This window comes from Culex pipiens, chromosome 1 (genome assembly GCF_016801865.2).
Source record: "Culex pipiens pallens isolate TS chromosome 1, TS_CPP_V2, whole genome shotgun sequence".
Lineage (NCBI taxonomy): Eukaryota > Metazoa > Arthropoda > Insecta > Diptera > Culicidae > Culex > Culex pipiens.
In genome coordinates, this window is record NC_068937.1 from 59,580,676 (window position 1) to 59,606,938 (window position 26,263).

The window sequence follows — 26,263 nt, forward strand, 5'->3', positions numbered from 1 at the left end:
AAAAAAATCATTTCGCTTCAACGTGACATAAAGATAACACCGCAAACAAAGGCAGTTAGGGAAGTTTTTACCTCCTAGAAAATTATCTCAACGCTTAAATATCACATTGTAGCAATTACAGTGAGTGGTCGCTATGCCACTTTTTTATTGCCAAGCTAATTAAGAACGTTTCTTCTTTATTTGCTCTGCTAATAGCAAACAAGGCATCATTTCTCGTTTTCCACTGACAAAGAATCACACTTTATGTACATTTGGCTCACGAAATACATAGTGACTTGTCGCTGGGAAAAGCGTCTATTTTCACCGAGTGCCGTTTTGTTTTCTTCATTGGCTTCTTCGGGATAAATAATAAAAAGTAATGTTCCCGCCAGGCTGGGAGACACCGTTTATAACGATGATTATTATACCAGGAAAAAAGTCAGGGACTTTACCGTTTGAGGCTGAATAAAGCAGAGTGACGGGTGAGGTGGGGGGAGAAGAAAGCTTTTAAATTGAGTAGCGCAAGTAAATAGAGCAAATTGCTCTTCAATTTTCCCCAAAGAAGAGTGGGTGGCAGATGAAAAATCCAAGGAAAATTGTTGGCAGAGATTGAGGGTGGCCATGGGGAAAATAATCTCTTAAGAGAAGCGTATATATTTTAATTACTTATCGTACTTAATTTGATGTAGACATTTTCCTCTCTACAGAGATTGTGTGGGCCCGCAGTAGACGAGGGTGGTTGAAAATTGAGGGGGAAAACGAAAGTATATCATCACAGCAAGCCAACGCGCCACAATTTAGTATGTTGACTCAAGTGTGAGCTTGAAGTGGTTCTTAATAGCTTCGCTCTTTAGTCGCCGCTGCCTTGGATGCTGGTTGAGCAAGCATGTGTTGGTGAGGGCGCGCGTGGAAAACTCAATTTGAGGAGAAAATTGGGCGTGGCCTTCTGCACACCAGACATACGGAGAGAGCGGAATCCAATTAGAAATTAAAAATGTAGCACGTGCACGTGCAGTGTGCTCGTGTGGCACCAATACTAGCGCACGCGATCCCTGCTTGTGAACCTCAAGGCAAGTTTTCCTCGGGTTTCCTAGGGAGAATGAGACGTGAAAATTGTACAAACAGTCAGTCGTCATTCGGTAATCGCCAGTCGTCTACCACATTCGGAGTTTCCCTTCTCGGAACGCAAAACGCGCGTTGGGTGAAAGTGAACGTAGGAACTCCAAAGTGGTTCGGAACTCAGATATGTCCTGAGGCTGAAACGTTGAAAAGTTATCGGAACCGAAACGTTGAGTAACAGTGCCAAATAAGCCAAGGAAAAGGATTATGTGATCAAGGTGTACTGTTTAATTTAAGAATAGTTTCGGATTAATTTGGAATATTTAGTGAACAACGAAAACATAACCGAGTGGATACTATGGTTATGATGCAATCGCCGAGATCTGATTCCGGACAACCGGAAAGCCCGTCGCTTTCCCAGCCAAATTCACCCCCACTTCCCAACGAGACGGGTCTCTCGAACTCAACTTTGAAAGATACGCAAATTTCCGGCCCGGTAACTCCGTCGGAACAACCGGAAATACGTTCGCAGCCGTCTCCAAAATCCGACGGACTGCTGATTCGCTTCCAAGAGTTTCAACCGCCGGACCGTAAAAACCATCTCGAACTTAAGGCCAAGTTTCCTCTACTTTCCAAAGAAAACACAACACTTCTCCCAGTGAACAGTGATCATTTCATCTACGCCAAAAGTGACCGTGAACTGTTAGAACCGAGTGCCAAATTCTCCATAGAAAGACTGAAACAGTTAGCAGACCACAACATAAACACCCGTCTCAGTCCATCCGAACTAGATAAGCCACCCTCGGGGAAATACTCCATCGATCATAGTGTAAAATATGTAATAACTAGTGATTCCAACCTGCAACCGCAACCACATTTCCCCACGACCCAACCGGTTCCACTTGGTCCAGCACCGTCGGTCCTATCCTTAGGGCAACATCCGACGCTGATCCCCAACGGACACCAGCTCCAGCTATCGCCACATCACCACCCTCCGCACATGCCACCTCATCCAAATCAGCAACATTCCTTCGCCGTCGCAACCATGAAGTTTCAGCCAGCGCCGGGAAGTGTTTCCCCGTCGGATTTGGACATTGAGCGATTCAAAATCGCTCGATCGATGAGCGGGAACGGCATCAACGGTGTATCAGCGGCAAAGGAACTGTCGGATTTTGGCTTCAGGATACAACTGGGTGGATTGTCTGCCAATTATGCTCGCAGTGATACCAGTGAAGAACTTATCGTGGACGGTAACGAGGACAGTTCACAAGATGCTACCTCGGTGAGTAGAGTCTGTTTGCCATGATTTCAAAAATATACATAATGACCTATCTACAATTACTCAGCAAAGTAAAATAGATAAGTTACTGTGGAAAATTACGCATGTGTGTGTGTGTGTGTGTGGTCCAATCCAATACCCGCTAACCGGTAGCGAAATTATGGGAAAGTATAATTTGTATCAGACTGTGCACATGCCGAATACTGATACAGCTTATCTCAGTCCCGGGTATTAGGTGGTGATAGCCCTCGCGCTGCTTCCAACGACCCGTTTCAGAATGACAGAGCTCCTTGCGGTCCAATTCCGAGGTCGCTGGGCATTGTTTGGCCCCGCCTAAACATAGAAGCAAGCATCTGAAGGAAACTCGATCTATATTTAGACTTCCAATCCCCTCAGGCAAATCAGGGATCAGCGCGTATTTAATAATATGAGAAGAAGAGATAACATGTTTCAACACTACGGATCAATTCACTGCTAGAGTGTAAACCTTCTGATGGCCGACTGCTTAGCGTCCCAGACCAGCAGCAATCCAAAGGTGTGAGTTCGAATCCCACCTGATTCATTTTAGTTTTTATTCATATTCAAATTCCTGATTCCAAATTTCAAAGGTACCGACCGGAATTTGATCCCTGAACCTTCTGCTTGGGAGACAGAAACCGTAACCATTAAGCCACAGAGCCGGTTGATTGGGACGTGGTTCTCTGTATGGCTTTTTGCAAGATGAGAGCAGAGGACAACAATCATCTCAACGTTTCCACTTTACCCGGGCTAACGACCGGCAGTTCCAGTTCACGATGATTTCCCTTCATATGTTAAAAACCACTTATGATTTTGGCACATATTCCGTTTGTCAGCTTTTCCTGTCATTACTGGCGGGAAAAATCTACGTGGAATCAAGTTACTGTGGAAAATTACGCATCTTGTAAAACTTGCTGGGCTGATATACGTTGCTATGCAATTTTTTTTTGAATTAAATATACTTTATTGAATCTTTCTTATAATAATAACATTTGGTTTACATAATAAGTGGTCAGCTGTGGCTCTTCAGCTTTAGTTTGCTTTTCGTGATTTAAACACTGTTCATTTTTATAACTTGAAAAGTATATGATTTATCATTTTTGTAACACTAGGTACAATGAGAAAAAAAAATGTTAAGAAAACATAACCTAACCTAAAACTAACTTAAACTTACCATAAACTAAACCAATCCTTGAATAAAGGGGTATTCAGATATACGTTGCTATGCAGTTGTCTGTTTACCTTACATATGGAAAAACCAACTTACCGCAGATTTTAAAATTTTCCACACCATACGTCATGTTTCTAATTCAGTTACTTTTCTATTGTAGAAGATCAGAATCATTTCCATTGGTTCTAATTCTTATGCTAAGTTTTCTAAGTAAAGTTTTGACTTTTTTATATAAGGTCCTATGAACAAATGTAAACATTGAGTGTATCCCGCTTACTCAGATAGACATTGGCATAAGGTGTGAAAGGGATACATTCAATGTTTACATTTGTTTATAGGACCTTATAAAAAAAAGTCAAAACCTTACTTAGAAAATTGCACTTAGCCAATATCAAGTCATTATTTAAGAATCTGACAATGTTTTAAAACTGTGAAGACTCACAGAATCACACTTACATATCAAATAAAAACTTTGTTTGCTGATTTGAAGGTATCGGAACCAAAAAAAATAAAGAAATCATAGTTGAAAATATTTTAGTGTGATATATCAGAATGTTTTCAGAATGTTATACGGGAATTGTTAAATAGTCTATTAACAAGGTTAAGAGACATGACTTTTTTAACAAGAATGATTGAATTTCGGTATATCAATCGAATTAAAGTACCATGCGTCTCCATCGAATTTAGTTCCTAGTACATTTTGCTGGGGCTGGGACCCGTGAACCAGTCCCGGTGGCATTTTTCGAAACGAGATTTGTCTGATCACGTCTTCCGTTGGATGGGGAAGTAAATGTTGACCCCGGTCTAACCTAGAGGTTAGGTCGATAGCTCAATCCAGATGTAGGAGTCGTCTCCTTGGGTCCTGTCCCGGTGGAATCGCTGGTAGGCAGTTGGACTAACAATCCAAAGGTCTTTAGTTCGAATCCCGGGGTGGATGGAAGCTTAGGTGTAAAAAAAGGTTTGCAATTGCCTCAACAATCAAGCCTTCGGACACTTAATTTCGAATAGTAATCTCGCAATCGAGAACGCCAAGGCAATGCTGTAGAGCGAACAATTTGATTTTTACATTTTACTGGAGACGCATGGTGCATGGTAAGACATTCTGTAAAATCACAGAAAAATATGTTAAACAGTGATATCTTTAGTCCCAAAACATTCAAATCAGCAGTCGGTAGTCATTGTGCTAATTGAAATTGATTTTCTTTAGTTCTGTGGGAAGAGCGAAACCACGTGGCTTTTTATCTCGAAATTAATTGTTTTGTGATCGTAGCTCGGAAGGCATCGAAAAGCCAATATCTTATCCTACTAACCTAAAACAAATAATTATCCCGTGATGCTTAAAGGAGATGCTGTGGATTCAATTGTTTCATGCGGTGTCAACAGGTACAGCACGAAAAACTGAGTGCTTGTTGAGTCTGCAACTTCAACTATTGGACTAACATTCCTCCCTTTCGTTGAACTGCAGGCTTCTTGGGAGAGCGCTGGTATTGACTAATAAAGCAGGGATCTTCAGAGATTAAACAGTGCAAAACCCAACTGATAATTTTTGTTTCATTGTTTATCCTCAGCTGATCCGTCAATAACGGAGTAGCAGCTCATTGGCAGACAACCATGCTCATGCTCATTCTCAATTTCATGTTATCATCCATCAAACCATCCACATTAACGACCCCCGGGTCTTTTGTGGTCTCTATTGCAAGTTTCTGCTCGAACCTAGGAGTCCGAAGGCTTGAATGGGGAGAGCACCCAAACCTCTTTCTACTCCAAGGAACCTTCCACCCCAGTGTTTGAACTGACGACCTTTGGATTGCGAGTCCAACCGCCGCCAGCGATTCCACCGGAGTAGGCTTGGTTTGGTGTGTTGTTTGTACTTATGGCATGGAGACGACTCCTACACCTGGAACGACTTAACGGCCAAACAACCAAGGCCGGGACCGACGTTTTACTTCCTCATCCGATGGAAGGTTGGAGCAGATGGGAATCGAACCCAGAATCATCCGCTTACAAAGCGGACAGCGTAACCATTCGGCCACGCACTGCCACATCATCTATGTGTGAAGTGAATTCTCCGTTCAAACCAAAAATATATCAAAAAACATTACTTTTCCATACTAATGCTGAAAAATTCAACTTCACAATCCCGGGTCGGCATGAATCAGAATTTGTAAATGCGTCCCCGATACTATTGGCCACTTGTTATACAACACTTAAAATACTATGTGTTATTTACACAGTTATATATTCAATTGAACGTTACCTTATATTCGGTAAACAGAGTTTTGGTATGAAGCTCTTCACAGTAAAAAAGTGTAATTTTGAAAGGTTGAATATTATTTCTTTTATGAAGTAATTGTACCTCAATTTAGACTGAAAAAGTTAGATTACACCAGAAAAGTGGTAAAATTGTACATTTCAGAGGAAAAAATAAACATTTTTTCTGACATAGAAGATGTGCCCTCTTCCTAGATGTAATATTACCATGATTTTTCACTGTTTTTTACAAATAATCGAATTTAAATCACACACATACTTGTATAGACCCTTGCAATTATATCTAACCAAATTCAAATCATTATTCCACCAGGGATGCCCAGTTGACCTCACGCGGTCAATGGACAGCAGTAGTGCGAAATCACTCACCGGAAGTGAAAAAGAAACGGCCCCCAGGCGGTTAGCCTTTTCCGTTGAGAACATCCTGGACCCAACAAAGTTCAATGGAAAGCACAATCCCCATCATCACCACAACAACAACAACAGCATAAGCGTGAACAACAACAATAGCAGTAATCAGAACAATAATTCCAACAACCTGCACAGTGCAAGTAGTAATAACAAATTCTGGAGTGGATTCGACCGGGACGATAAGCTGGAGGATGACCAGAGTGACTCACGATCAGGTAATTTAACTTCAAATTTCCCTTCATTCGTTGCATTTTTTACAAAAAAAAATCAATCCCAAAACACCCCTGGTTGTATTGAAATGCGTTTGAATTACACACGTTTTAGCCTGTTTTTGTGCCATTCACCCCTACGCAAAACTGACTTGCATCGTTTGTCGAAAGCTAAGTCGTGTCCAATTGACCTGTACTGCAATTCTGAGTCCTAGGTTTATCTGCCGTTGTAAAACACTTGATCCCTTCTAAGCTCGCTCCGAAGCCTATGGCAGACATTGTGTGTGATGCAGTGAAAGCGAATCGGTCGCCACCAGCGCATAAAAAACTGCAAACTCAATCAAGTTGAACGGGCAGCAGCCAAAAAAAAATATGGCGCTCAAATCGAAAGAATCGAAGCAGGTATGGCCATTCGTCAGAGAGAAAAAAACACACCGTGCATGCTTCGATGCAGCGAATGGGGAATGCGAAATGCATGGCCGACTGCGATTGCATACTTCCGTTTGGGAAGGATGGGGTCCGAACGCATCGCAACGAGTTCTGCTGCTGGATCATGTATGCGAAAATGCAGATAACACTTAGGCAAATAGACGGTCACGGCCAGATAGGATGGCTTATAGTCAATCGCGGGTCAGTCACTTGTGCATTGGCATGGTTCTTTGGAATTACCACGTTGAAAATGCTAGTTCGACTTTGAATAGCTTCAAATACATTAATGCATAGCATTAGCATTAGCATTAGCATTTGGAGGACGCCCCACCACCGGAAGGCTCCACAACGCTTATTCCACTGTTTGGTCTGGTTGTGTTAGACCCTCATCCGGAACAATAATCCAACACGGGAGATACCATATCTTCATCTTTTGATGAGTGTGTAATACAACCCAGGGCATAAGGGGGTCCAGGCCGGGTCCAAGCTATCCTCAAGGACTGGAAGGATCGTTAGTAAACACCTATCTAAAGTGCGCAAGGACCCCTACGTCACCTTAGTGGTATAGATGATTGTAGGGAGGTTTTGGACTCAATGTTAGTAGGAGAGGTAGAACCCTAGGATACACATCGAAAGGCATTGCGGGTTGGTTGTAACAGTATTCCTAATTCCAGTCTAGGCTCATCAAGTCGCCATGGCCTAGTGGTTAGCATTTTTGCTTACCAATCCAAAGGACGGGGGTTCGAACCCCGCCTCCAGTGACTTTGATTTTTCGTTCATATTCAGCATTTCAAGTATTTCTATGTCCTTAACTTTCTCGATGGGAGCAGATGGGAATCGAACCCAGAACCATTCGCTTACAAAGCGAACACTGTAACCATTCAGCCACAGCTGCTCCAGCTTTAAATACATTAATGCAGTTTTGAAAATATATAATAAAAAAACAACTCGAAAATAAATTGATGAATGATTCTATTGAACCGAAAATAAATTAAACACAAAAAACATGAATTTGTGGATCTGTAAAGGTAAAAAATGAAGGATTGAAAGCAGTATAAACTGACACGATAAAGTCATTGAAGCTCAGAATTCACATTCTATGTACTGTACAACATGCCCAATTGTAACTTTAAAAATTGGCTTGCAATGTACAATTTTCGCCATGGAAACATTTTCAGAATTAAAAATTGTTTAAGAGATCTATTTTAGATCCACTCACGGAAACCCATCATTTCATCGATTTGCATAAAAGCTCCTATCTTTGCATTGCAATTTTTCATCGCCATTTTTATGTATCCTCCCCCACCCCCTTGCATAAAGAATGCTAGCCACTCGAGCGAGCATGGCACAAAATCTGATGCATCCTAAATGACCGGATCCCGCAGATATCATTCACTGGGTGAGGAAAGGGTGGTGGAGACCGCCGGAGCAATTTGCTCCTATTTGCCAAATCCCATTTGCGCAGCATTGCCCAAATTTTTTATCCCGTCCCCGAGGACACTGAAAACTTTTAATGGATCAGATCCAGCTGGTAGTCTGACGACGACAAAAAAAAAGTCTGTACGAACTTTGGTAGACCTTTGCGGCTGCACAGTTGGATGTGGAGAGATAAAAAAGCTGCACCACCATCTCCATCGGAAAATTTACATAAAACGAATTGATTTTCCACTCCGGAAACCCTCCCTGAACCTCCATCTTGCTCACTCCCTGCGGAAAAAAGTTCCAATCCAGTTGGCAAGGTCTCTGTTTATTATACACCGCAGTGTATCTGACTGATGTTTTTAATTAAAATATCGATCGATGTGTAAAATTGGGAGGAATAAAAATTAAAAGTGCAAGTCCCAAAATCTGTCTTCTTACGTTGAGCTTTTTTTTTGTTTTATAAATCGCTCCCTGTAAATTGAAAATGTTCGCTGCAGTTATGTGGTTGAATGGAAAGATTAGAGAAGACTAGCGTTTTTGAAAAAGGCTGCTGAACTGATATATGATTTAAATATTAATTACGGCGAATTCAATATCAATTTCATTGCTATAAAGATATTTTGTTGGGATCGTGCACTTGTAGCACTTTCACTTGCAATTTGGAGTAAAAAGAGTTTATGAGAGTTTGATCGAAGTCTAAAATTAAGAAGTTTGATGATGCCTTAGGGTTTTAACTTCTGAATGTAGGTGCGGTGTCCTTATCATGCAAATAATGTTTCAAAATACTACGGGACCATCCACAAACCACGTGGACACTTTTTTGGAAATTTGTATGCCAGCTGCGTGTAAAACGACTGAAATTTTATGTAATATTACACCCTGAAATATGTAGCCCATCAGTATATGCGTTTATCCGATGGTCGAGCGAGCTAAGGCGCCCTTCCTTACTGTTGGTTTGAATCCCGTCGGTTGTATTTTTTGTGTTTAGAAAAATGTTTGATTTTGCCATCACATTTGTCCGTTCGATCTTTCTTGGAGTCACTATTAAAAATTGTAAAGTTTAGTGAAGTACTTTGAAAGTTAAGCTTTAAAAAGATTTTTACTTAAGTCCGGAAAATTATACACCCTTACCAAAAATCATGATTTTCTGAGTTCAATATCCCACTTTTCATACGATTTTTTGAGCTCAGGTACTACAACCGTAAAATGATTATATGGGTTGAACAGGAAAATTTGCACCGAAAGTGGGATGTTGAACTCAGAAAATCATGATTTTTCGTTAGGGTGTAAAAAGGGTGTTTTTATGTAAGAAAACCCATGTCATGTTATACATTTTTAAATGGCATTTAAAAGACCTTCTCAACAAGTCCAAAAGATTGAAACTTTGAAAACCCTATCAAAAGTTATATGCACTTAAGTTTTATTTGTACACTGAATATCTAAAGTTATTTTTTAGTAAAGGTCCTATAAACATATCACAAACAACACCTTATAGGACCTCTTTAAAAACAACTCAAGAGAAATAAAAAAAACTAACATTGGGATTCCAAACCTCAAAGACATTTTGTCAACAGAGAAATAAGGTGGGTGCCTGTGGCTCCTCACCAGGAAGGATAATTAATTTCGAATTTAAATTCCCTAAAGCCCTTCCTCGCAGTCAATGAACGGAACCTGGAAGACCTTTCCTCTCCCCGGGCAAAAGGGGGAAGGTGGCATTCGTTGAATGTAGCACAAGTTTCGCTCATCCGTGTAATTAATTTAATGATTGCGTGAATCTCGGGGAGCTCATCCGAACCCGCCGGTCGATAAGGGGACCCCGGTAAACTGTCAGTTTTGCGGCGACAAAAACGATTACTATAGCACACACACACACAGTAATGAGCGACAAGAATGGGATTGTTAAGGTGAGGGAGGGTTGGGGGTTTTGAGCTAAACGAGTCAAATCTCCGAAACCGGAGCTTCTTTTACGCGCCTCTAGAATTTCCAACCGGAATGGTACTAATTCGAATAAGCCTTTAACATTTTCCACTTCTTTGAAAGTGCCTTCTGGGGGCAAATTATGTCGCAACAAATAAATGCGGTAAGCCGAAAAGGGTAGTTGTTCGCGCCGTCGTTAACAGAACCGATTTCGGGACAAACACTTGTCAACCAAATCTGGAGCTTTGGTGGTTTACAAATGTGTTTATTGTCGATGGTTGGGCAAAATTTAGAGTTTTGATAGGATCGCCTTGCAATTAGCTTTGTTGCTGCGGATTTTTTCTTCTTGCATTTCTTCTTGCATTTTTTTCTAAAGAATAGTCCTACTTTCTATACACATGCATATTTTGTCTAGGGAATATCCATCAACCACGTGGACACTTTTTTGGAAACTGAAACCCCCTCCACCCTAGCGGACAATGTCATATAAAAAAATGTATAGGGCGTGGACAATCCCCCCACCCCCTCCCTTCGCAAGTAGTAATATTACGTGTTATTACTGGGGTCCCGCCCGTGTGGATCAATCGGACCGCGCACTGGACTCTCAATCCAGAGGTTGCTGGTTCGAATCCCGCGGCGGACGCTCTAAAATTCTAATTGTAAATATAGGTATCCGGCGCCGTCACTCCGTGCCGTACTCAAACACTTAGGAGCCCAGGGCGGCGATGTCCTTGTAGTTAAAAGCTATAAAAGTCAACTTTGTTCTTCATTACTTGGGTTTGGATTGGTGAGATTCGAATAACCAAATCGTCTCTGTTGAACATTTTTGAGAAAGCTTTTTTATGTAACAACACTTAATATGAATTGAGTGAAAGACTGTTAAATCCCTCAAATGGTACAAGTTTTCTAGCTTAAAAATCGATTCAGGTGACTTTTCACCTCCGCTCCACATATCCTTTCAAGTGAACATAACGGCCGTCTTCTCGTACATTCAAACTTCCCCACAGTATAAAAAGTCACATCCCACACGTAAAAAAATCGCTTATTGTTTGCACTTTATCGTTGTTATTACAGCGTACAAGAACCCGGCCATTTCCGACGAACCCTCAGCTCGACGTCGAAGGTTATTTTCCACCGCGCACCAGCTATTTTCCCCCAATTTCAAACTGCTTCACTGGCATGCACGGTTTCCCCCAATTTTGACGGCTACGACCGACGGCATCGCGACGCCAAATCGTAACTATGGGAGCAAGCAGTGATTCAGGATGTTGTGGGAAGTGAAACATGCGCATGAACCAGAATTCTGTCATAACTCTCAAATATGGCGCCTGTCATTGGGGGAGTGTATATTAACTGAAAGCAAGTGTTACAGTATATTGAAAATATTTGTTATGAAAATACTTTTGTGAAAAAAAAATTATTTATTTAAGCAATTTTACTTTCATCTAGTCAGAATTAGGCAAAGTTTCATTTGAAGAATGCTTGTATAAGTTCAGCATGCTTTTTGTTCATTAGGGTTGACTTTCTTTCCCTTCCCTGTGGGTCTCGTGGCGCAGGGGTAGCGGCTTCGGCTGCCGATCCCGATGATGCTATGAGACGCGGGTTCGATTCCCGCCTTATCCACTGAGCTTCTATCGGATGGTGAAGTAAAACGTCGGTCCCGGTTTCTCCTGTCTCGTCAGAGGCGCTGGAGCAGAAATCCCACGTTAGAGGAAGGCCATGCCCCGGGGGGCGTAGTGCCAATAGTTTCGTTTCGTTTCTTTCCCTTTAAAAAACGACTGTTTTCAAAAAATGTCACAAGGGGTTGAAATCGATTAGCACTATTTCCAAAATCAATAAAATCCCAACAAATTACCCCCCTCACATAAGGATCTGTCGCTTCTGCAACAAAAGGGCATATGTATTCCAGGTGCCCCAATCAGGCCAATTCATTATAACGCCCTTTTGCTTCCATTAACGATGCATTTATCACGGATTCAGCTCTGTCTGGGCCACCATACGAAATTAATTATGGCAATTATAATAAAACCCCACGCTAATTACTCCACTAAATATTATTCAATATTTTATTTATAAATTGTGCATTTAAAATATTTAACGAGAAAAGCGATAGAGGCGAGTGCAGCAGTCGGTGCTGGCTGGGCGTTCATTGCACCACCGTTTTGTCGACCCGCAAAGCGTTTAGCTTGCACATTGGCATTGTGGACAAGAGGCGAATAAATAAAATGGTTGGTGGGTGTCGAGTCAAATGTGCACCCCACATGCTCCCCATCCATACATACATACATACAAACAAATACATGATTACGGGCCCACCACTCACATTGACAAACACATTTGCGTAATGGAAAACGAATAATTTGGTTATGAGTAAGAGTTTTTGCGGATGGTTTGCATCAGCTGTATCATTGGGGTTAATTTGCTGTTTAATAGCTCCCTTGGTAACAAATAAAAGTGTCATTTATATGAAAGAACTATAATCAAAAAGTGATTTTTGCCAGGTATTTTCAGGTCTTTTCTAACAACTGTTGAGCTACTTTCAACCCATTTGACAAAACTGATCTCAAGACGTTTTTTTTCAAATTTCGGATTTTTTTTTCGGACGTCCAACACGGCGAAAAAAGAGTTCTCAAAATCGTGAACAAGCGTCCATGAAAATGCGAACCTCAAACAAAGTGTTCAAATCCCATGGTACGATTTTGAAAAACGTATCATGAAATTTTAACACTTTGTTCGTGGTTCTCATTTTCATGAACGCTTGTTCACGATTTCAGGAACTCTTTTTTCTCCGGAAAGAAGATAGCAAATAGAAAATTAAGAAAAAATATAGAATAAATATTTGACTAATCAGGATTTCGATGCCTTTGTGCTTTTTTGTACTATCGTCTACTAGAGCGAATCAGGACTACAGTCTGAATAGGGAGAGCAGTTTTTAGAGCACTTAAAAGCTTGAAATTTGGAAAACGATGCACTATTTTAGATGTTCTATGTCTGTTCTATCCGAAACTAATCAAAAATATCCAAATACTGTACAGTAACAAGGCTAAATCAGCTGTCCCAATTCGCCCCATGTGTCCCGTTTCGCCCCAGATGACGGTATCTAAATATAAATCCCAGCAAGATTTCTTCTTGACATCATACGGGCAAGGCTATCATAGACGAAGGCTTAAAAAACTTGAAAACAAATGTTGAAACATCAAAACCTATCATAGCATGCAGGGCACTTTTAAAATATCTGTGAATAAAATTTGTTAACATGAACTGTAAGTTTTCTAATGATACGTATTCATTAAATGGTGAGATAAATCAGCGTAGCTTGAGAAAAAATCAAACCGGGATCCTCCATCGGAGATTCTTATTTACAAACCATAACGAGAATAAAATAAATATTTTCATAAAATTCGTGGGTTTGTTAACCAACGGAGACGCAAGGTACAAACATAATTTAAACAAATAAGACTTCAAAAAGAAAATTAAAATTTTAAGTTTAGTTGGCAGCAAATATAATAAAATGTCGCTACATAGCATGTTAGTTTTCTTTTAAGTATGAAACTTAAGTTAAGTTATGTTAAAGTTTAAGCTTAGATTCTCACCGATACTGCAAGTTTTCGAAATTTTATTTGGCTAGTCAAACATAAGCCACCCCTGGCTTTCATAGTCAGCAAATTTAATATTTCTGTTCTGTTCTCAAGAAGCAAGCTAGTTACTTAGTTGTTTCTTACAACTGACTATCTGACTGGAACTGGATTCCGAATATGTCAAAATTGAGACCAAAAAGAGCCGCTAGCCAAAATATTTGGTCTCACTCGTTTAAATTTCCATGTTGAAATTTATTGACCTGTTCATATGCAACGGATTCAACAAAGATGAAAATCTCTAAACTAGTGCAATCAGCTAAAATATTAGCAATGCAAGTGGTCGAACTCGTGAAATATAGTTTGCGATAGACCGTCAGAGGATTTTGGTAACTATGCTCTCATTCCGATAAATTTTCGATCCAATTTGAAACCAAGCGCTGCTTTCACAACACACAGTTCGTGTGGAGTTCAAAATGGTGCAGCTATTTGCACACTGCATTTGCATAAATATCGAAACGAGCTTCAGTTTGCAGTTTCGGTCAGATATTTCTACGATGCACAGTTTCAGCTATAGCTCTAGAGATGCATCAGTCTTTCGAAAAGATGTGACACTGCTGATGACGCAGCAGCATCACTGTGTGTACGGATCAAGGAATTAATAATTGAATAATTGATGATTCTGTCAGATTATGGTCCTTCACTCGTCCGTCGGAATGAATGGGCCCAACTGTGTGCGTACGTGTGAGCTAATTAAAGGATTTTACTTCAACCTGTCTGTCTGTCTGTCCGTCTGTGCAAATAACCTCACTTGCATGTCTAATTAAATAAATGCACCGGAAGCGAGCCAATTGGTTAACCGATTTGAGTTTTGCAGAAGATTAGGTCCTGCATTTCTAATGACGGAATGTTTGAGAACAATTTCTGAAATCCCCAGCTGGTCATCTTCTCTGATTGCGATTTTATTATTCACAAAATTGGTGTCCAATTTGTGGCCTCTTTGCCTTTGCCATACTACGTCCAGGTTGGAATATCCAGAAAGTGGAGGCCTGTGCGGCGGGGTAATTGACTCCAAGTGGGACTTGTAACGTTGGTGGCTTTTTGAAACTTTGTCTTTTGCATTAAAACGAATCTCGATGATAATTATGCAACATAAACACTGCCGATCCCTCGCGCTACCATACTGTCATTTATGTCCTCGACGTTATCTCCGTGCGCTCCGTTATCGATCCCCAAGGACCGGTTCCAGAGTATTTTGTGTTTAATATTAATTCTCTCTGTTTTTTCTCGGCTGACAATTTGGAACTTTCTCTTGCCCTATAAGTCGGATACGATGTTCCACCAACACAGACATTCAACTTCAAACTCGCACACACAGAGGCTACCATCGTTCCTTGTAGATGTGACTTTCCCTCCCCTTAATCGTACAGCAAGCCATGCTAAACGAACACAACGATTACAGCGGCAGGCCATGAGACGACAACGACGAAGGAAACCCATTTGGGAGGGGGGCGATCCAATTACCCACGCCCCCACCTACTTGGTCTGTCTGCTACGTCTGCATGGCCTCCCCTTTCGGAAGCTTGTGTTGGTGAATCCCCTCTTCACACATACACACAAAGCCACACGCAAGCAACCCAACTCTGGTGATGGTGCAAAAGCGTCCCACGAGAGAAAGTGTGATCGCTGTAATTTCGAAATTTAAATTTTTGTTTGTTCATTTTGGCCCGTTTCCTGCGCGACTATGGCGATGGCGACCGACGGTATCTTGACTTACCCAGCCAGGGGTTTTCCCTCCCTAAATCGTGTGGTGATGGGATGTTGGAAAATGAAGGGAAAGCCACTTAACCAAACACGCCACTAAAACTGGAAGTTTTTGGTTTTTGGCAGAGGACGTCGTGGTCGTAGTTGGTGGTGATGGTGTCGCTCTAGAGCAGCGTGTTAATTAATCGAAATTTTATAATTATCATCCCCACGTTCAACGAGGTTTGAGGAGAACGGCAATTTTCGGTTTTTGCCCTCTCTGATCACCGTCACGGTTTACCGTCGGCTCAAGTTCCCAATTTGGAAAGACGAGGGGCTCCATTGTGCTGATATGATAATAAGTTTAGTTTTCACACAAAATAAGCGGTGTGATGATAAATTTATAGTTTAATTACGGCGCACGTTGTTTGTGGCTGGGTGTGATGGCGTCACTTTTGCCAGGAGTGGAGTGAGTTGAGTGAGGAAGTTGATGAGCATAATTATGAAGGATGGTGTAGTTTGATCATTAGAGTGAATACTTGAGCGTGATTGGAGCGTCAAAACACGTACCATTAGGGTGTAATATCAAAATCGATTTTCCAGCACAGCAATTTTTCAGTTCCTTTTGGGGTCCTAAACAACTCCCCAAAGTTTGGGAACGATTGATTTAGTCCTCACTTTGTGCAAAGCGATTCAATTTTCCATATAAATTTGTATGGGAAAAACCATGTTTTTTTGGATTTTGATATTTATAAAATTCACGTTTCATGCTGTACTAAAACTGGATTCATATTCGGATGCTCTGGAAGGTGCTCTACAACTTTCCCGAAGAGAGTATGGTGCTAGCTTGTCCCTAAAAGAAGATACAGCGCCCTCAAAACTCGTCTAAAACGTGATTTTCGAGCAAAAAACACATTTTTGACGAGTTTTGAACACGCTGTATCTTTTTTAACCCACCGGAGGTCGCGTACGTGTACTTTGTACACAGTTTGTAAGGGCACTTGTAAGAAAGGCGAAAACACGCGACTTCCCGAAGGTTAAGGGGCAAGTTAGCACCATACTCTCTTCGGGAAAGTTGTAGAGCACCTTCCAGGGCATCCGAATATGAATCCAGTTTTAGTACAGCGTGAAACGTGGATTTTATAAATATCAAAATCCAAAAAAATGGTTTTTCCCATACAAATTTATATGGAAAATTAAATCGCTTTGCGCAAAGTGAGGACTAAACCAATCGTTCCCAAACTTTGGGGATTTGTTTAGGACCCCAAAAGGAACTGAAAAATTGCTGTGCTCGCTAAATTTGGACAACTTTATTTTTTTCGAATCTATGACATTTCCCCGAAACCCATATTACCGAAGAGACATTTCCCCGAATGCCACTTCCCCGAAAAGACACTTCCCCTAATAGTCATTTCCCCGAATTCCATTTACCCGAATTTCCCATTTCCCCTAATCGTCCACATCCCCGAAAGTCATTTTCCCGAATAGGCCACAATCCCGAATGCCACTTACCCGAGTAGTCATATTCCTGAATAGTCATTTCCCTGAATGCCATTTCCCCGAACGCGGTCAAGCGGAAATGCCCGGTGCCCCGGAGCGCGCGCGTGTCCTAAAATTAAGCTGATATTAGTGTTCACAATGATAAAGCTTATTTTTCTAAGTTCAATGACCCTTTGAACGACCGCAAAGGATTTTAAATGGATTTTTAATTCAATTTTTAAAAATTCACTTCCCGTCCCTTTTATCAGAAAAGCTCCTACTTGACAGCTCGTTCCAAGGGGACCATAGCTGATCCATCGAAAAAATGTTGTCTTGTTAATAAATTTTTTTTTGCATAAAAATGAAATAAAAAAACGTCATCAGAAATGGTTTTTAATCGTGTTTCTTACCGTTGTTCAAAAAAATTGACAAAGGGCTTTACTACCCAATTTACAACATTTAATCAACAGCATACCCGAAAAAGCTGTTTGTTCGGTAAAATTGAGAGAGAAATTAACTGTTAGTCATGGAAAAAGGCTTCAGCGAAAATGAAGATTAGGGAATATGAAAATTCGGGAAAATTTAAATTATAAATTTTAATATATAAATTTAAATAATATATAAATTTAAATAAACGGCAATTGGCGTGAGTATCACATCGGGGAAATGGCATTCGGGGATATAGCCGATTAGGGGAAATGATATTCGGGGAAATGGCATTCGGGGATGTGGCTGATTAGGGGAAGTGGTATTCGGGGATGTGGTCAATTAGGGGAAATGATTTTCGGGGAAATTGCATTCGGGGAAATGTCATTCGGGGAAATGAGCTAGACCCATTTTTTTCCATACAACCATATTACACCCTAACGTACCATATTTGCGACTTGATACGCTGCGTTCTCCATGTTTTTGTTCCATACCAAATTGTTCTCATCTCTCCAGGGCTGCCAGGTCAAAATTGAAAAAAAATCTGGCCAAGTACTAAAACAAATATATGGAAAAATCTGAAAGACGAAAATCATACAAATTTGAATAAGGAAGGGAGGGAGGATATGCATTAGTTCAAAAGTTTGTTAAATTGTGATGTTTTAATTGATTTTTGGTCTCAAATTTATTGTATTTATATTTTCAATAAAATACATATTCTCAAAAAAAATCGATTATAATCATTCATTTACATCAAAAAATTGATTTAAATAGGCAGACAATGACAAAATCTGCCAAAATCTGTCAAAATCTGCCACATCGGATTAATCTTTAATCTCTAACTCTTGAAAAATCTGGCATTCCCAGACGTATGTGGCATCCTGGCATCCCTGCATCGCTCAGTTGAAATCACGGGTAACAATTCAAAAGAGTTTCAAACTGATTGTTTCGCCTTTTTGAAATGTTTGTCCTGAATTAATAGCACTATTCTAAGGCTCTATTAAGAAACCAATAACGCAAAATGGCTCGGAACATCAAAAAGCTATGTGCGATAAGATACCATAATTTAAATATTGTGTTTGAACAGATAAGGATTTCACCTAACAAATGTATAACTATTCGGTATCCAGATTTTTAAGCGATGGCATGGCAAGCGATGGGTGTGCACCATTCGTAACGCCATCTTTGCTTAAAAATCTGGATACTTTTTCTGTGTACACCCATAGAAGGGCATCGCCATCCGAAAGGAAAAATACTGGTAGTAAAAAGGTAATGTGAATGGGCGGAGGTTTATTTTCAAAAAAGTTTACCCATGAAAAAGTAAGTGCCGATATCAATCGAATGAACACAACTATTTGTTGGTACACCCAAACGGTGGTCGCATCATTTTGCTCCAAATCTGCATGAAAGCATATCAGTATCCGGTCCTCTTGCATTTTTTGCGATTTTATGTCAATTTCAATTGTTATGCAATCCAATTGTTATGTGTTTTTCAGATGACTTCTGTATGTCCCAATAAGATTCCCATTTAGAGAAATCATAGCCCTAATTGAAGAAATCTGATTCAACCCGCACTGGACAGCTTCAACGAATCCTCTAACGAGTCCCGGGGGAAATTTACAACTCCGGTGACACTGCCCGCTCATCGGGAGACTGCCGCAACGCTTATTAACGCTGAAAGGCCCCGTAATCTGTGCGGCATTCCCGAAAAACTACAAGCTGTACCCACCATTTGTCCACTTTTCCTATACTTATACGGATCCTCAGGGCGATGTTGGATGTTGGAAAATGGAATGAGAAGGGAGTGACAGGAATAAGATAAATGATGGTCTCGTGTGCGTTTGTCACATTTGCGCCTCCTAAATGCTCGGAAACGTTGCCCTTTCTTCATTGAAATCGAATTGAATTAATTTTCGGCAATTTATACACCCGGGAATCGACGCGGTGTTTTTGTGGTGGGTTTGCTCCAGGCGTATCAGCGACGCAGCTTGAAGTGTCCATCCACTGGGAATTCCGTCGGACCGTTACGGATGTCTGACATGTTTTGGAAAGTTGTCGTGTAAAAGTGCTTTAATTGATGGTAAGCGAATCTCATTATTGTATAGAAAATTGTAAACATGTGGGATAGGATGTAACAAAACGGGTCAATTTTGCGGGCATTTCATGGCATGATGATACTGAGCCCGAATCCCAAATATGAGCTTGATTGGTTGCGACAGGACCTGGCGCTTTGACTTCGAATTTTAAATGGAATTTAACCCGTGAAATCGGTGCGTTTTGGTTTTTGTCAGTTTTGAGAAAAAAAAACAATTCACTTTTCTTCTTCTTCCCCCTCTCCCATATGTCTTCCAAAAATTTTGAAGCCATCCCCCACGGTCCTGATTTACGTTCATAAATACATTTCAATACTTCTTTAAAAAATCTTTAAAAAGAAAAATCTCGGCGATTGGTACCAAGAAGTTAATTCCAAAGAACAAACTTTGATTCGATGTAAATACACAAGCAGTTTTACTTTTGCGCAAGAAAAATCATGCGGTTTCCCGGGCGTCATCACCAACGGCAACACCAATTGTGCACGAAGCATCCTGGGGCAATCAGCCGGAAATGGCACCCATCAAACCGTGAATCTTAATCCGACGGTGACTGACACTGGGCGCTAATTAATTAGCTGTAATTAATACAGCCCGACACCTTCGCCAAGAAAACCAGCTAATTAGTCACCATTTGCAAAACCACAGGAGAATAATCGTTTCGCCACTGACCGGCCTCCGCCACTTCACTCAGCACCATCCGGCCTGCAGCTGGCCACGTCCACCAAAGGCAGGGCGCAAGGCAAAAGGGTGGAAGGCCATTTCACGGTCAGTTAATTTCACCGATAATTATTTCGATGTAAATTAATTATATTATCAACACTTGGGCATTAAAACAAAAACACGCAACCGCGTGTGCGTGCGTGCGCGAAACGGTGTTAATGGGGGTGAGGGTGGTACATAGATTGATGCTGCGGAATCTAATGCCGCCCGGAGAGCATAGATTGAGTCACGTGTGTATATATTTGGAACGCAGTGCATGTTAGGATGATGGTCATAGCATTATTTGAAACTCGGATTTTTTTTTCAGATTCGTTTCAAACAAAAAAGGAGAAATAAAGAAAATTGTGCTAACTTTTATTTGAGCTATTGATTACATTAAGACACTCGAAAACAATTTTAGAAGACATACATAAAAATCCAGATTTTTCAAGTCTTCAAATTATTATTTTAAATTGATAAACACTTTGGCTAATTCAATCCGATTTTTGTCTCCTGATTAATTTGCGATAATTTGGAGGTTGAAGAAATGGTTAATTGAAATGACCGTTCAAAAATTTTAAAACTGAGGCTGACTACTTTTATAAATTCGGCCACTATTGCTAGTACCAACCACTAGTGTCTTCTGTTTAACTACAATGACTTCGCCGCCCTGGGCTCCTAAGTGTTTGAGTATGGCACGGAGCGACGGCGCCGGATAACCATATTTACACTTAGAATTTTTAGAGCGCCGACAGCGGGATTTTCATTACCCTTATTTTAAAAAGTGTTTCTTTACGTTGTAACCCGTTTTATATGAGAAAGTGAAGAATGTCATACAATAATCAAAAAATCAGCGCTCAAGGGTGCACAGCAACCAAGGAAGTTGTTTTCTTCTTATACCAAAATTGTCAAAAATCTGATTGTAGAAATAGTCAAACTTTTGGTATGAAAGATTAATCAAAAATGTATATTAGAGTGTAACAAAAATGACTTTTTGGCGGGCATTCAGGGGTTTGTTCCGGTGGGCATACTGAGCCCAAATCCCAAATATGAGCTTGATTGGACGTAACAGGAGCTGGCGCTCCGCCCTTCAATTTTAAATGGTATTTAACCCGTAAAAAAAAATATTTTTTAAAAACGCTTCAGTGGCCAAAATGCCTCAAAAATTGACATTTTTGAAAAAATCTTTTTTACGGGTTAAATCGCATTTAAAATTGAAGGGCGGAGCCCCAGCTCCTGTTACGTCCAATCAAGCTCATATTTGGGATTTGGGCTCAATATGCCCACCGGAACAAACCCCTGAATGCCCGCCAAAAAGTCATTTTTGTTACATCCTAATGTATATCGATAGTTCCCGTAGTTTTGACGATACTAAAATGTCTGTAATAAAAATCTCGGTGCAAAAGCTCTGGTTGATGTGCACCGTTAAATAACGCCAGTAAGATTTAAATTATCTAAGGCTAAATACATTTTTATTAAGGAAGCCAAAGAGTTATGAACTAGTTCTCTTTTTCTGTTTCTCTATTGTTTTATTTTTTCAGAAAAACAAAAACAACAAAAATCATGCATATATATAAAAAATCAACCTTTTTTGCAATTAGTTTTTTAAATGCATAGTGCTCACACTGCTTTAAAGATATCAATTTTAGAGAATACATCTTTTAAATATCGATAGTAGTATTTTTAAACTATACGAGTTTCATAAGAAAGCAATTCTGAAAACGCGCCCACGCGAATAGTCAGTTCACCTCTTTGTGATCCAGGAAATTGTGTTGTAATCTTTCAATACTGTGCTGATATGTTAAAAAAAATTCCAGCTGTCATGGTAAACTTCACAGCAACTTGACAGAAAGATGGAGGTCATAGTGACATAATGACCTACTTATCATCGCCAAAAATAACAGCGTTAAAAAAATCATTAAAGCACCCATTTGAGTGCAACAAAGTTCAACTTTGTAGCACATGTTTCGAAAAGTAATACTTTTCGACACTGTTTTAGTTTTTGAGTTGACCAAAAATACGGACGCCAAACTAAAACGGAACAACAAATTCCAGCAAGCCATGACAAGTAAGTTGATTTGCAACGGCAATGCAAAAGAAACAACGAAACGTTAAGATCTTTGAACGCATAATGAATGCATCAACCATGCATCAAATGGATCATAATTAGCTTGTTACTCAAATTAACTGTGAATCTTAAACATAATACTAAATTAAAACATTTTCCAAAATTAGAACCCGGCATCTACATTTTCGATCCTCACTCATTTGCCAAGCCAACGACTCAATTTCAAACATCAACACGTTCTTCCCTTAGAAACTCTTTTGCAACTCTTTGCGTGTAAAGAAGACTGACTAAAAGGAAGCATAACTTTGTCAACAGCTTCGTCTCTTCGCAACTCTTTGAGCTCAACTCGTTTGCTCCCGTTTACCGCCTGCTGCGAGCTGTTTTACGCTTTCAACTCGGCTCTATTTTCCTCAAAAGCTAGGCAAATTGATATGTTTACTGTGATAATAAAATATTGGAAAATTTGCTCCACAAACTGTTGACAATTATTTTGGGGGCGCCTCAAGCCACTCAACTGATGAACATCTAGTCACTTCAACACCATCTTTCACCTCTGTTACCAAAGCAACAGACGCACGCGCGAAAATGATAACGATGGCGATGAAATCATAAAATAATTGCCATAAATAATAATCTTCTTATAGCTTTCTCTCGTCGGCCCGTAAGCAGCAGAAGGCGGAAGCGTTTTCCACTCGAAAAACACCCTTTCCCATGCAAAATAGTGTGACCCTAAGAAAAAATCGTATTTACAATCAATGTTTATGGAAAAATTCCAATCTGGCTTGCCACATATTTTTGCTTTCTGAAAAAAAATTACGCAATAAAATGTTGTGCATTTGTCTAAAAATTATCTAGAAAACTAGTTTTATAGCTAAACTGAATCTTTTTTGGATTTCACCACAGTTTTTGCGTATTTTTCAACGCTATTATTTTTTAAAATATTAGAACGGATGCTCAGTACAGTCTAAGGAAAACATGGCAACTTACCAACAAGTTATTTTCCTGTCACCCTAACGTACAGATACACACAAACAATGATGTCGCACTGAGCTGAGCCTGGATAACGATGCCACGCGCTGCTGAAGCGTGAAATTAATTAATGATCTGTTTACTGATTTTTCTTTTCCGTTTTTTCCTTTTCTCTTTTTCATGTTGCTCCGTGCTCCGTAAAACGACAGTGAAGGATATGAACGACATCGACCAGGACGACATGGGTGACGACACGATGGGCAGCGACATCGATGACCACGATGAAACCGACTCCAAGAAGGACGGCGCCAGCAGCCGGTCCGGCGACGGCAAGTCCGGGGGGAGCAGCTCCAAGCCGAGACGGTAAGGGTTTTAGTTTTTTAAGCTAATTAATAATTGGAACATTAGATTTTTTGCTTCAACGACCTTTGGAAAAAAATATTGTATCTGACCATACAAATATTTAAAGGGTCTTAAAATAAAACTAAAATATTGTTTATTCTATTTTTTCAGAGCTCGAACTGCATTCACTTATGAACAGCTGGTTTCCCTCGAGAACAAATTTAAAACCACCCGATACCTATCGGTTTGCGAGAGACTGAATTTAGCATTAAGCTTAAGCCTTACAGAGACACAGGTGAGTTTCTACTAAGCCATAGTTTTAAAAAAACATTAACTTCAAACCAAAAACCCTACTAAATTGTAATAATTCTTTCTCTCCTTTCTCTTAGGTAAAAATCTGGTTTCAAAACCGCCGAACCAAGTGGAAAAAGCAAAACCCCGGCATGGACGTCAACAGTCCGACGGTGCCACCGCCGAACGGTGGCGGAGCCTTCGGGCCCGGTTCCTACGCCAGCAGCCTTCTGTATCCGCACGCGGTGCCCTACCCGCCGTACGGACCTTACTTCCACCCGCTCGGCGGTCATCATCTTGGCCACTCGCATTCGTAAAATTCAGCAGACATGATCTCCGCATGTCTGGAAATCCTACGCTCTCAAGGCAGATTAAAACCTAATTCGTCACGGTCGGGTTGTGCAAACGCAAAATATTGTAAAGAAAAGAATGTCTAATTTCGAAATCAAAATTGAAAAAACGCGCGAAACTTTTCCTCCCCTTAAAGCTCCCATGCACTGTAAAAACAAAACAAAATAATTTAAGTAGTTAATGCTAGCGGGCTTGCAGATAAATTGTAGTCAATTTGAAGACATTGTACAGTACTGTAAATAGTGTAAAAGATATCAAAATCAAAAATCTCCAACTATGATTCGAAAATAAATTTAATCTAACAATTTCATACTTTTTATTTTGTTTTCATTTCCAAATATCACATAACCAACGCATTTTAATAGTACAGACCTTATAGGGGGATGGCGTCGCTATTTTTAGACCACGTTTTCCACTTTTTCTCATCGAAACCGCCTACTTTATCGACTTCATTTTGCTGGGCGAGATAGGACGCCGTCTATTTTTAGACGATGACTCAGCACTTTTACACTCTTGCGCTTAAAAAACCAGGTGGCAGCACGATGTAACGCCACATCCCTATAGAGCTTTATGACGTTTCGCGTACACACACTAGCGCACCATTTGATTTTGCTGGCCGGACAAAATTTAACCTCAATCTTTTTCGTGTACGTACACGCAATACATGCGCACGTAGATAACTCTATTGTTTGAAGACGAACGATTCACACGTCGGCCATTTGGCGGCCATGTTTGTTTTAGAAAAAAAAACATTCAAACCTTGATTCAGAATGTATCAATCAATGTATGGTTTTCTTTGTGCAGAAGCATTTTACATATCGTGATTCATTTCTCATTTCAATTTAATATTTCTGGACTCTGAATTCAGAACCATCATTGACAGTCATTGCCTCAAGAGTGAATGACACCATCTACGACCTTAAAGTTTAAATCATTCTTCTCTTTCCATGTTCCTGAGAGAAACACCCGTGAAGAGTATCGGGGCCGGCATATACTGCCGTTTTACGGCGATATGATGTATACGCCATTGCGGTGATTTTGCTGTAGACACGATTTTCTGTTTTTGTTCATTTTTTCAATTTAAAATGAACAATTTAAGGTCTGCTCTGTAGAAACTGTTAAAAAGTACAATAAAAATGTGGCCCCTACAAAATTTCTTGATTTTTCCTATTCTCTACGATTTTAAACCACAAACATCATTTGGCCGTAAAAATAGCAATAAAAAATCACTACTTTTCCTTCCCAATGATGTATGTATACATTGCTCGATCAATGCAAGCTATATGTTTTGTGCCAGCTATTTTGACAGCTGAGCGGATTAAGGGAATGCATTGTCCACGTGGATACTTTAAGGGGGGGAGGATGTTAGGGAGCGTTCTTTTATTACGTAACGCAGTTGGGGGGAAGGGGAGCGGGGTCGGAGGCCGTGTTACGCTCCATACATTTTTTTAAAATTTGAATGGAAATTTTGTTACGAGGGGGAGGGAGGGGGTCTAAAAATCCGATTTTTTGCGTTACATAATAAAAGTACGTTCCCTTAGCGATAGTCTACCCTACATAAAAACATTTTTGCATGAACAATTGTCCGTAAGAGAGGTGGGTAGGTCCAGAATTTTCAAAAAAGTATCTACGTAGGTGTGGATAAGGTGTCATCCATTAAGTACGTCACATTAAAATCAGCCAAAATTTACTACACCCCCCTTTGTCACGATTTCCCTATGCTTTCAACGCGCAATGTCACGCTTGCTCAAAGCCCCCCTCTTTCCTCAGAACGTGACGTACTTTATGGATGACGCCTAATAGATGAGCAGTTCTCTCAGATTTCGGTCATTCGATTTTTTTTGTATTTTTTAATCCGACTGAAACTTTTTTGGTGCCTTCGGTATGCCCAAAGAAGCCATTTTGCATCATTAGTTTGTCCATATAATTTTCCATACAAATTTGGCAGCTGTCCATACAAAAATGATGTGTGAAAATTCAAAAATCTGTATCTTTTGAAGGAATTTTTCGATCGATTTGGTGTCTTCGGCAAAGTTGTAGGTATGGATACAGACTACACTGG

General features: G+C 40.2%; 1 protein-coding gene across 1 annotated transcript; it reads left to right on the top strand.

Moving 5' to 3' along the window:
* Window positions 1-1,092: 1,092 nt before the first annotated feature.
* LOC120425027 (homeobox protein slou) lies at window positions 1,093-24,511 on the top strand. Its single transcript, XM_039589398.2, has 5 exons — window positions 1,093-2,320; window positions 6,091-6,403; window positions 23,427-23,580; window positions 23,731-23,854; window positions 23,949-24,511. Exons 1-5 carry the CDS (start codon window positions 1,397-1,399, stop codon window positions 24,165-24,167), a joined length of 1,734 nt encoding a protein of 577 aa, XP_039445332.1. The 5' UTR covers window positions 1,093-1,396; the 3' UTR covers window positions 24,168-24,511.
* The last annotated feature ends 1,752 nt before the right edge of the window (window positions 24,512-26,263 follow it).

Excerpts from the sequence above, each read along its gene's own strand:
- LOC120425027 (XM_039589398.2), top strand. The coding sequence starts at position 1,397 with ATGGTTATGATGCAATCGCCGAGATCTGATTCCGGACAACCGGAAAGC. Across the intron at positions 23,581-23,730 it reads AGCAGCTCCAAGCCGAGACG|AGCTCGAACTGCATTCACTT; the intron begins GTAAGGGTTTTA and ends CTATTTTTTCAG. Across the intron at positions 23,855-23,948 it reads TAAGCCTTACAGAGACACAG|GTAAAAATCTGGTTTCAAAA; the intron begins GTGAGTTTCTAC and ends CCTTTCTCTTAG.